Raw genomic sequence first — 11609 nt, forward strand, 5'->3', positions numbered from 1 at the left:
TGTGCCAGCTGAGGGTTACCTGCCCACTGCAGTTATTGTATGTAATTATCGAGCCAATCTGTTCAGCCCAGCAGGGTTTAGATGGTAATCATGAAGCAACACTTTGGAAAAGAAAGATGTAAGGCACTCTCCCCTTCTCTCATCAGTTATATGAAGTTACAGCCTCTCTTAACAGCTATCTCTGAGAGGCAATACCTCCATATACAGATCTAAATCAATGCCTTTGAAAGTTTCTTAAACTTTAGTCAAGTTATTTTTGTCTATGTGAAGCATTTTCTTTAGGAAAATGGCAGGAACCTCAGAGTTTTAATCTTTTCACGGCTGCCTTAAGAATATTTTTGAAACAGTGGGGTTATTTGTAATATGTAGATAATAACAGTTCTGACCATTTGGGGGGGGGTGTTTCAGGGAATGTGGTTTGAGTAGAGTTTTCCCATGTAGTTCTCTGTGGAACAGAGCCTGTTGCTGTTAGGCAAGAGAGCAGTGTTCTGTCAGCAGGCAGTGTGCAACATGGCCCGAAGCAAGTGAATTCGCAGATGAAGTTTAACTTAATATTAATTGTTGGAAAATGTAAGTGAGGATATTCCAATGCATTGCGAATCTAAAATTTGGGACAGATGAGAGGATTTTCTAAATGAAATCTGGGCAACCCAGGGAAGCTCTTTGACTTATCATTTGGATTTTATCGCATTTAAATTTGAGACTACATAGGATAAAATTATATGAAAAATAGAAAGTTCTAAAGTTATTTCGTAAGTCCTTCCATAGTTATTCCTACATGTAGACATGTTGAGTAAATTAAAACCCTCATACCGTACTGAACTAGTTAGAAAATGTCATAGTGATAGAAAATAATAAAAAGAAATTGAACAGACACCTGGGAAGACTAGCTGGTGACAGAATATAAGCATTTACTCCTAAGTAGCCCTCAACTAGAAAAATAAATAGAAAGTTGGAAAAGGGGCAGCCCGGGTGGCCCAGCGGTTTAGCACCGCCTTAAGCCCAGGGCGTGATCCTGGAGACCAGGGATTGAGTCCCACGTCGGGCTCCCTGCATGGAGTCTGCTTCTCCTTCTGCCTGTGTCTCTGCCTCTCTCTCTCTCTCTCTCTCTGTATCTCTCAAGAATAAATAAATGAAATCTTAAAAAAAAAAAAAAGTTGGGAAAGCTTGAGGGGAGGTGGAAAATCCAACCTATTTTCAAGATTTTAGGAGGGCTATGTGCTTACTTTTAAGACTCTTCCTTTATAGGAAGGTGTCCCCCTTAAAATTTTAATAAAAAGTTTACAAAGGAAAATACGCACTGGAAGTTGGTCATTATTGATTTGTGAGTAGAATTTTGCCACCGATTGACAGGGTATAAGCAGTTATATACTGTATCGACAAAGTATATTTTCCCGCCCCCCAAACACACACACAGTAAAAATTGGGAGAATTAAGTGTCATTAGCCTCAGGGCCAATTCCAAATTTGTTAAATGCTTTGATGTTCAAAACAGAGTTTCTGTATAATCAGTCCTGATGGGTAGGGTTTCAGTGATGAACTATAAGAAGCATAAAAAGTTAGAAGTGGTTATAACAGACAAGCCGACAATGAGACTACTATATAGTTGAAGATTCTCTTAATTCCATTTTCTTCCATCCCCAACCCCTTCCCCTTAGGTAACACCCACCCTGAGATTGTATATATTCTTACTGTATGTTTTGATAACACCCCCACCTAGATAGACTGGCATGTATACCAGTATACGGTAAGTTGTTGTATTTACTTGCTTGACCGTCAGACTACATCTCTCTTTCTCTTTCTTTTAAAAAATCTTTGTATGTAAGAAGCGCAAGAAAGGAATTGAGGAGAGCACACAGTCCAGTGTTGAAGACATGGAATGCTCCGATACACAGACAAAAGAGGCCACACAGACCCGTAAGTTGAACAGTCTTACCTGTTAGCCTTTTCTGTATATAAATACAGATTTCATTTCCTTCCAAGAAGGTAACCTATGATTTTATAATAAAACATCATGCAAGAAGATCTTATATTTGTATCGTATTATCACAATGTCCTTCGTACATACATTGCATTATTTACTATTCACAGTAATCATGAAATTGGGGTGGGGAGCTACTCTCATTTTGCATCTAGGGAGCCCAAGATACGAGACATTTAAATGGCAGAGCCAGAAAGCCTACCTCTCAGGCTATTGTCTTTCCATTTCCACATGTTGATGTACATAATGGGATACGAGGAAGATCCAGATCAGGCGAGTAGTACCTGGGCTTACTGCAGCTGCTGAGTTCCACTGGCCTGAGCTGCCTGAGTACCCCCCACAAAGTGTGCCAACCCTCCTTTTCTCTCAACAAGTTGGGACACAAGGAATTAAAGCCTCAAGTCATCACTTTTCTTTTTTTCTTTTTAATATTTTATTTATTTGAGAGCGAGCAAGCACTAGAGACAGAGCAAGCATGAGTGGGGGTGGGGGAGGAAGAGGGAGAAGCCGGCTCCCCGCTGAGCTAACACAGGGCTTGATCTCAGGACCCTGAGATCATGACTGAGCCACAGGCAGATACTTAACTGACTGAGCCACCCAGGAGCCCCTAAGTCATCACTTTTCAAAGCTCTTGAAGCAAAAGGCAAAGTAGAAAGTCATTTCTGAGGTGGCTCATAATCTAGTGCTGAAGGCTCTTCCAGTACGGAGCAGAGCCATCATCGACATTAACAGGGCCCCACTTGCAAAGGGCATGGCAGGGTTGGGCTTCCATGTGGTCCCCTTCATAGCTGGGCAGTGCGGGATGTGTAGGCACACCTGTGGGCAGCTCAGGCAAGGGGAAGATGGTTTCAGGTTTCACAAGAGAGGATTTATTTGATGCAATGAAGAGATTCAGTACTGGCTGCAGTACCAGGTTTCTCCTACCTCTCTGCCCTTTGTTTATTATTTTTTGGTTCCAAAACATTTCTTGCCTTCTAATAGAAAAGGCTCATTCTGGGGAAAAGTTTCATTAATGTACAAGTGCCCTGTTGAGTCAGGCCATGGATATATTTTACCTTTCCTTTGATAGTGTCATTTGTGGATAGTCTCATCTGTGGAGACAAACATTCGACTTTCCAAGAGAATTGTCTGCCCTCCAACTCAGTTAACATTGTCTTTATCATATAGTGTGGATAGAACATCCTTAGGTTTACATGAATTCACCCCAGAGAATGCTGGGGTATCTAAAGAGGGAGGACAGAATTTCACCCTGGAGGCTAAAGGTTTTGAAGAAATTCCTCTCTCTCTCCTGTAGCCTGTTCCCATCCCCACTTTCTTCCTGCCTCCCGTCTTGTTCATTTTGTTATTAGGAAGTGAGGAGTCCCGAGGAGCAGTGCATGGAAGCCTGTCTCAGCCAGAGGCTAGCAACAGCAGCTATGACAGTGAGTGGGAGTGAAATTAAGGAGCATTTGTAAAGATAGAGCAATATTCTTACTTTAAGAAATCCCTCATGTTTTAAAATGGGCAGTTTTAGTTTAGGAAAGGGCCCACATTGTGTTAGGAAGGGGCTGATACCCATCTAGCCCAGAGTGAATTCACAGCTGTGTGTGGAGAAGACTCCTGTCTCTCTTGGCTGCCTGAAGGTCATTTGTTACCTGCACTTTGCTTAATGAGCATCAGCGTCATTTGTTTTGATACATAAATGATTTTAAATTCGACTATAATTATGAAAAATGTTTTTTATACCTAGAATTTTAATTTAAGGTCCTTACACTGATGGCTTTTACTGGAAGAAAATATATTTGTTGTTTTTTTTTTTTTTTTTTTAGTTATTAATAACAAGAGTGTGGGTCCCCTTGCAAATTTAAAGAGAACAATCTAGATTTTTGGTTTTGATTTAGAAAAAAAGAAGATAGAATAATTAAATTCTCCCTTATTCATATAAACTCTGAATTGTTTTACTTAAACATTGTTTCTCCTCTTATTGTAATTTATCCTTTCTTCTAAAGTAAAGGGCTAGTTAGAGTATTTTGCCATCTAAATATTCATAAATGAAAGAAATATTACCTGAGATGGTAAAATGTTATTGTTTCTGGCAAAAAAAAAAGGCTTAATGTTCATGAAAATATATATTTATATTCATCATTTTAAAGTAACTTGAAGGAGGAGGCACACTATTACGTTTGAATTTTGTTTTCAAGAAATATATAATACAATTCAGTGACTTCTGTGTTTTAGAGCTTTAAGATTTTGTGTCATAAACGTGTTTCAAGAATGGTTACCTCTAACAGCAGCTTTAGAAATGTCAGTTTCTTCATTAACAATTTTATTTTCAAACACAATTTATGGTTTACAATATGGTAAGAGATTTTTCTCACTGTGTGATCTTTCAGAATGCTGTGCCTGGCAAAATGGGAGCAACTTTCCTTTAATATCTATTTAGACCATTTTAAAAACGTGTATAATTTTCTTGATACACCTAAACTCATTTTGACTAGTTGGGGGTCTATTGTGTAAGAACACATTCTGAAAGCTTTCAAAATGTGTATTGTGTAGGTTTTCTCAAAGAAAGAGAGGGGGTGACGGGGTGGTTTTCAAGAAGAACAGAGGCCTCTAATCCTTTTATTTTTATGCAAGGCATAATTTTTACCAATTGAGAAAATTTGGTTATTTGCTTTAAGTAATTTTTCCCCCCACAAAATGATAAGCCTTAAAAAACCATGCATATTTTGGCATTTCAAAACCGTGCCAATACTTCAGAATTATACCAAAAATTAGTTAATGTAGCCATGATATTTATAGCTGGTGTTCTTTGTCCCTCCCGTACATGAAATGGACAGTACTCCACAACCTTCTCTTGTGAGTGTTGTTTTTGAAGTAACCTTGAATACTGGTCCATTCTAGAGAAATCTGAGGGAGGCAGGATTTACATTTACCTCCCAAATACCTATGATCTCATCAAAAGGATATTTTTAAATGAACAAAGAAACTCCCACTTACTTTAAATTTCTGCATTAATAAAATCAGAGAAGAGTACCCAAACTTAGGTATTTTGTTTTTTGGATGTTAAGTTTTACATATTAGTCTTACAATTGCACCTTTTACCAGTAGTAATATATTATGAAAATGGGTATATTTTTTAAAGAGACGAGAATCACAAAAGTATTTTTTGTGCCACAATTAGAGTTGATTATTAGGGAAGATACTGAATGGATACCTGCTGCAAAGACTCCATGTTGCAGAATCCTGCAACATGAATTTATTACATAATTATTATGTAATATATTCAAGATGGTGATAGTGTTTTAGTTGTAGTGAAAAATTTTAAATCTAGTTTGAAGGAGATAAGCAGCAGTGGTATTTAAGAATAAAATGACAAATTAGAATGTTAATGAGAATACTACTATTTGAACATAGTGATAACTGTTGTTAAGTGTCCTTTGTAATGTGACTATAGATTTCAAATTTATTGAAAGGGAAGATGTACTATAGTACTGATTACTGACCTGGATTTCGTGATACTCTGTTATGCCCATCTCAGCCCATCAAAACATTCTTAGTTTTCTGTGCAAAAATAATTTCAAAATTCTTGAAATAAAAAACTAAAAACCTACCATGGGATTTTTTTTTTTTTTATATATATCACAAAAATTGAGAAAGCTCAAAAGTTTAAACCAGCCATAATATGGGCTATGGATTATCAGTGGCAGGAAAAAAAAGATATCCATGAAAATTTGAAATTTGCTTTAATTGAAGTATATGGCAATTAAGTAAAAACTGGAACGTGGAAAAATAAAAAACACTAATTTTCAAACTGATCTTCCACATAAATAAGCCTGTAAACAGAACATCTTTAGAATTTTTTATTAGACATGTGGTAAATACTGTCCTGGATTCAAAGAATGTTTTGTATGTTTCAGAAAAGAAATATTATTGATCTGTTGTTTAGTACATTCATTGATAAATTATGGGCGACCACACTGCCCCTCACCCTGGTACCGTTGCTCTTTTCCTGGCAGAGGGAGGCATGAGGCAGTGGGAGGGCATACTTCGTTTGCCCGTGCTAGGGAGCCGTGATCAGGCTTCAACATACCCTTCCAACTGCTGTGTTCGCCTTGGAGGTAGAGTGGGGGTGCTAGGTGGGAATAGTCTCTCCTCGGTGAGGTGGAATGCCCATGTGGAATTCCCATAAAGAATTCTGCCCCTAGTGTAGAATCACTGATTTATTCCAACTCAGGAGTTGTTGGATAGGAACTGTCATAAGGCACTTAGACCAGTTATCAGATGTGATGCTTCTTTAGAAGGCTACTCAGTTGGGATCTATTTAATTCCTAGTGGAAAAGACTTTGTGTTTTGGAATGGCCCAGTGTCCTCCTGCCTAAAGAGTATAGGTAACAGGCTTTAAAAAGCAACACATTTTATTCTTTGCTTTTCAAAATATGCATTACTTTGTCGCTTCTCTTCAAGAAATGACTGCCTGTCGTGTTGCTATCTATAGCTTACATTAAGAGTTACTGTTTTAGATTGCATAATAAAATTTTGGGGGAGAAATATTTTAGTTCCATTATAAATTGGATGTGTTTTGCCAGTGGCAGAGTTCTGTTGTGAGTTCTGTTAAGACTGGAAGGTACAGGTTAGCATATTTTTCTGACATATTAAAGAGTTGACACAGTTTCCTAAGGTTTTCAGGCTATTAACCATTACCTTTGTGTTTGAATTTCATTTCCACAAATCATTGTAGTCATTTAGATTTTTAAATACAAATAAGTATATTTGGAAATGCTTATATTTCTGTTTTTTAGTTTTTATAAGTTAATGATTTGAATTTGTTTTTTTTTTTTCTCTTCAAGGTTCAAAAACCAGAAAGAGAGTCCAGAAGTAAATCAAATGCTGTCAACCGACTTTTCTTTTCTTCCTGTCATTTAACTTTTTCCTCTTTCTCTATTTTAAATGTTGTATTTTCATGTGAGTCTATTAGGGTGGGACTAACCATGAAAATACCTATGTCTTTGAAAAATATAAACTTTTTTATGAAGTAAATACTTTGTACAATTTATTAAAGACTAATTTATAAAATTGAAAATCTTTAGGTCATACTCTTTAAGCTCTCCCGAGCGGTATGTGTTTGAGGTTCTGAAGTAGCTTATAAGAAAAACCCCATGATGTGCACTTTGTAATCATTGTACATTTGCCCTAAGTGTTTAGAATGCTTGGCAAAGTCCTCACCTTTAAGCAGATACAAACCTTAAAATAAAGGTCTCTTTGCATGATACAAATACACCATTTGTTGTGGCTCTAAGATTTGGATCGTACTGGTTCTGTTCCATTCTGCAAGTATTCATTGAGCAACTGCTGTATGAAGCAAGAGGAACAAAGGAAAAAGGCTATGAAAGCAAAAGTGGGGTACTTAATGTGTCTGCGAGAGACCAAATGCATGTATTTCAAAGTTAGATTGCAGAAGGACTACGTAAGCATGCAAGCTGTATGAAAAGAAAACGGGTGATAGAGTATCTAGTGGTAGCATGATCACAGTCCTATAGACTGGCTGCTTTTAAGGAGATCCTGGGAAACAAACAAACAAAGCAAGCGTATTGCTCATTCACAGGAGATTATTTTTCTTACAAGTGTTGTGTTTTGTAGCATATGATGTCTGTGCAGTAAACTAAGCACTTGAGAGTTTTAGGGATCAAACATTTTAAGGTTTGGACTCTTCTAGTCACCCTGGTGATAAAAGCTTGGGATTTAAACCTTTATGAACAATTTTAAGGCTTACTTCGTTGCAGAGATTGGAATTGAGTTGGATTTCCTAAAGGGAACACCTTACCACTTAATGGCATGTCCCATGTTTCTAGGTGGCATAGAGACAGACTTTTATTTAAGTATTTAAGGATTGAACGTGTATTTTATTTTTTTTTAAAATTTATTTATTTCTTCATGAGAGAGACAGAGAGGCAGAGGCACAGGCAGAGGGAGTTCGATGTGGGACTTGATCCTGGGTCTCCAGGATCACTCCCTGGGCTGAAGGCAGCACTAAACTGCTGAGCCACCCGGGCTGTCCAGAACGTGTATTTTAATATGTATTCAGAACATAAGTAGCACATGAAACTGGTGATTTCTCTGTTGCTTAGGACAAGCCTAGAGTAGGTATTTCTGTTTTTAAAAAAGTGAGCTGGGGATCCCTGGGTGGCGCAGCGGTTTGGCGCCTGCCTTTGGCCTGGGGCGCGATCCTGGAGACCCAGGATCGATTCCCACGTCGGGCTCCCGGTGCATGGAGCCTGCTTCTCCCTCTGCCTGTGTCTCTGCCTCTCTTTCTCTCTCTGTGACTATCATAAATAAATTAAAAAAAAAAAAAGTGAGCTGATTTAAAGAAAAAAGTAAGTAGTAGCACAGGAGGAATGTAGATTTACCACATGTTGTCAAGGCGGACTGCATTTGAGCAGCTCTGAGCCAACACAGAGACTTTAAAACTTTGGCTCCCTGATGTGGGTGTTTAGTTGTCGCATGGAACCTGTGTCCCGGTAGTGGTCAGAAGTTGAAAAGTGTATACCAGATCTGTAGACTTTCCTTTGAAAGTTAATCTTTTAAATGCCTCTTGAAGTTCTTAAGCTGTGTGTCTTCGCAGAATAGAGAACTAGATTTTGGGCAGAGCCGCCTCCTGTTTTCTGTAGAATGTTGGATTTTCGTGCTCATCAGTGTTATGGTCCCAAGTTTATTTGTAACACCTAAATCAACTCTCAAGTTCTGTTTCAAACACATTGACGCTTAAAATAGGATAAAATGTGTGTGGTGTGTTTTTGTGTATATGCCTTAGCCTTTTTTATTTTTCAAAACACAAAAACATAGCAAAACCTGTTGGTTAAATATTAAGAAAACAAATATTTCCTCACATATTGTTTTTAACAAGTGCTGGCATTTTCTCGAATGTTACTCTCTTGGCAGGGCTGCAAAAATTAAAAACTAGTAGCCATAGTAGCCAGTTTGATTCATTGGCTGCATCTCCTGATTCCACTGCTCTCCTTCTCCTTCCTGTCTTACACTTGGTTTTCTTACATTCCCTTTATTTTAAGCCAGTGATCGAATAGACTCGTCATTTGGAGTTATGCCTTTTTTTTTTTCCTTGCCCTTTTTCAGTTCTGTATTTACTATTTTTATGTTGCATCATTTCTTTCCTTTCCGGTCTGTGTTTCAGTGGACTTTGCCAGTCTTCTTTCCTAACCCAGCGTCCACATTCTGACAGGTGTTCCTGGCACCGAGTGGTCCTGCCTTCTTTGCCATTTGCCTCGGTTGTTAGCGAGCCTAGGTGGTCTGGGCTGTTGAGGATTGGCACCTGTGCCAGGCTCTTGTCCTTTGCATGCCGGGGGCAATATGTGCTCTAGATGTTCCAAAAAGCAACCGGTACATCTTTGGTAATCAGCTAAGCCCTAAAGTAAAGTAGCTTCTGGTGTTTTTCAGTAGTGATCTCTTAAGACAAATAAAGTGCTAATAGGCCAGAGCTATAAAACCCCAATTATTTTTTTGAATTACTAAATTAAGTGTGCATATGAGGGCCTAAGTTGCATAGCAATAAATCAGTGCTAGAAATATAAATTAAATGTGTTTATGTATATGTGTTTATATGTGGTAGAGCAGTATGTAGCTTGATTATCCCTTAAAATGCTATTTTTTTTGTTGGCTATATCCTTATGATTATCAAAGTTTATTAATAATGCCTGGTCACTAGGAAATTTAGGACACATTAAAAAGTATCAAAAGACAAACTAGCCATCCTACTCCCACCCACAGGCAACTACTGTGAATGTCTTGACACATTTTCTTCCAGTCTTTTCTGTGCATTTTTATCTTCAAATTATTTTGTATTAAAACTTCATATATTGCTTTTTAAAGCTAGAATTAAATACTTTCCAGGTTATTACAGATACGTCATGAATATAATTATGTTTCTATAATATTTTCTTCCTGTGGATTTATGACGCTTTCCTGACCATTTCCCTAATATTGGACATTTAAGTTGTCTTCAGTATTGGGGTATTATAAGTAGTAATTTTTTAAAGTTTTTTTTTTTTTTATTTATTCAGGTAGCCTCTACACTCAATGTGGGGCTTGAACTCAACCCTGTAGTCAAGAGTTGCTTGCTGTGCCAACTGAGCCAACCAGGATCTCCTATAAGTGATATTCTTGATTAAACTGGGCAGAAATCTTTGTCCACATGTACAAATACTTCCTTAGATATTTCAGAAGGAAGCCACTGAGTCACAAACTATGAAAGTGGAAGGTAACTGATGCACGTTATCAAGTTGCTCTGCAAATCACCCAGCCAGCATTTTGCCCAGCAGCTCAGGGTGCACAGCTAGAATTTGTCATTCTTGCGTTTTACTAATTTTTATAATCCTATTGATAAGGTAAAGATTTTTAATTGCTAGTGAACCTGAGCACCTTTTTATTTGTAAATAATCACTCTGTTTTCTCCCTGGTGTATCTGTTTGTATAGTGATTATCTTCATCCTTGGTTATTTTCGTTGCTGACTTTCTTCTGTTTGTGTTTTGTTGATGGTAATATTTTTTATTTTTGTGAAATTTAATATTTATGGCTTCCATCTTTTGATATTTTTTCATGGTAATTTCCACCACTGTTTTAAAATACTTCCCATCCTGAAATCAGAAATACTTACCATGTTTTTTTCTAGGCTTTTTGTTTTAGTGCTTCTAAATTTTTCATCCATATGGAATTAATTTTGGCATATCTATGTTGGTAAGGATCACAATGTACTTTTTTTCCAAATAGCTAACCAGTAGTTCAAATACCTTTGTTTAATAAATCTTCCTCCCCAGCCCCTAAATCCTGGTTTTGTAATGCCTGCTTTATCATATATTAAGTTATTATACCAGGGTCTGGTTCTGGACTTTCTGTTCGATTTCATTGATCTGTCTGTCCTGATGCCAGCATCACACTGATTTAATTAATGCCATTTTACTTATTAATTCTTGTTTGTTGCCCAAACCACATTAACAGAAATCAAAATGAAAGAAAAAATTCACTTATGAGCTCACTATGCTACAAAAATCAAACTCTTGTTCTTTGGCTTCATAATTTCTCATAATTATAACAGTTGCATAGATAAGGCCCTGTGGGTTTTGGTTTCTTTTATAGTTCACAGGTTTTCTGTCCCCCTCATTCTTTAATCTCTGCTGGTATAACGAGGACAAGACAGACTGAAGAATCAATACTGGAAAAGGGTGTTTGGATAACACAGCCTCACACACTGGATCAGAGAATCTATCAGTGCACCGCTGACCAGGTGGTTTAGGCAGCTCTCTCATTCCTTGGGTGTTATTTAGCAAATAAAATGTTTACCATTTCGGCTGTTCTGAACATGTATTATTCATATAGTGGTGAGTTTTCTTTTATTACGGCAGTAGTGTTTGGCAATTTGTGAGTGGTGGTCCTGAATTTTTGTAATTTTGGCTCAAGTTAACCTGTAACATTTCTGCATTGAGCAAATTATGGTTTTATTTAAGTGAGCCACCATAAGTGATCTTTGGAAAAATTCTTTCCTCTTTTTGATTTAGAGTACAGCACTCGTTAGAAGTCTGAATTATCAAAAGGATGAATGGAGATGATCTGTAACATAACTTTTGTGCCTGGTCTGTGG

General features: G+C 37.4%; 1 protein-coding gene across 7 annotated transcripts in view; it reads left to right on the forward strand.

Annotated features, from left to right (window-relative positions):
- VRK1 (VRK serine/threonine kinase 1) overlaps positions 1–7235 on the forward strand; it is a 107075-nt gene extending 99840 nt beyond the window's left edge. For 3 of the 7 annotated variants that reach the window (XM_038545682.1, XM_038545683.1, XM_038545686.1), the window contains 3 exons: positions 1826–1916; positions 3330–3401; positions 6810–6983. In XM_038545682.1, coding sequence (XP_038401610.1) covers positions 1826–1916; positions 3330–3401; positions 6810–6841 — 195 coding nt within the window. In that variant the 3' untranslated portion in view covers positions 6842–6983. Of the gene's footprint in view, positions 1–1825; positions 1917–3329; positions 3402–6809 lie in introns of all 7 variants that reach the window. The other 4 variants (XM_038545680.1, XM_038545681.1, XM_038545684.1 and 1 more) reach the window with 4 other exon arrangements.
- The last annotated feature ends 4374 nt before the right edge of the window (positions 7236–11609 follow it).

The sequence above is a fragment of the Canis lupus genome, chromosome 8 (assembly GCF_011100685.1).
Source record: "Canis lupus familiaris isolate Mischka breed German Shepherd chromosome 8, alternate assembly UU_Cfam_GSD_1.0, whole genome shotgun sequence".
In the NCBI taxonomy this organism is placed as follows: Eukaryota; Metazoa; Chordata; class Mammalia; order Carnivora; family Canidae; genus Canis; species Canis lupus.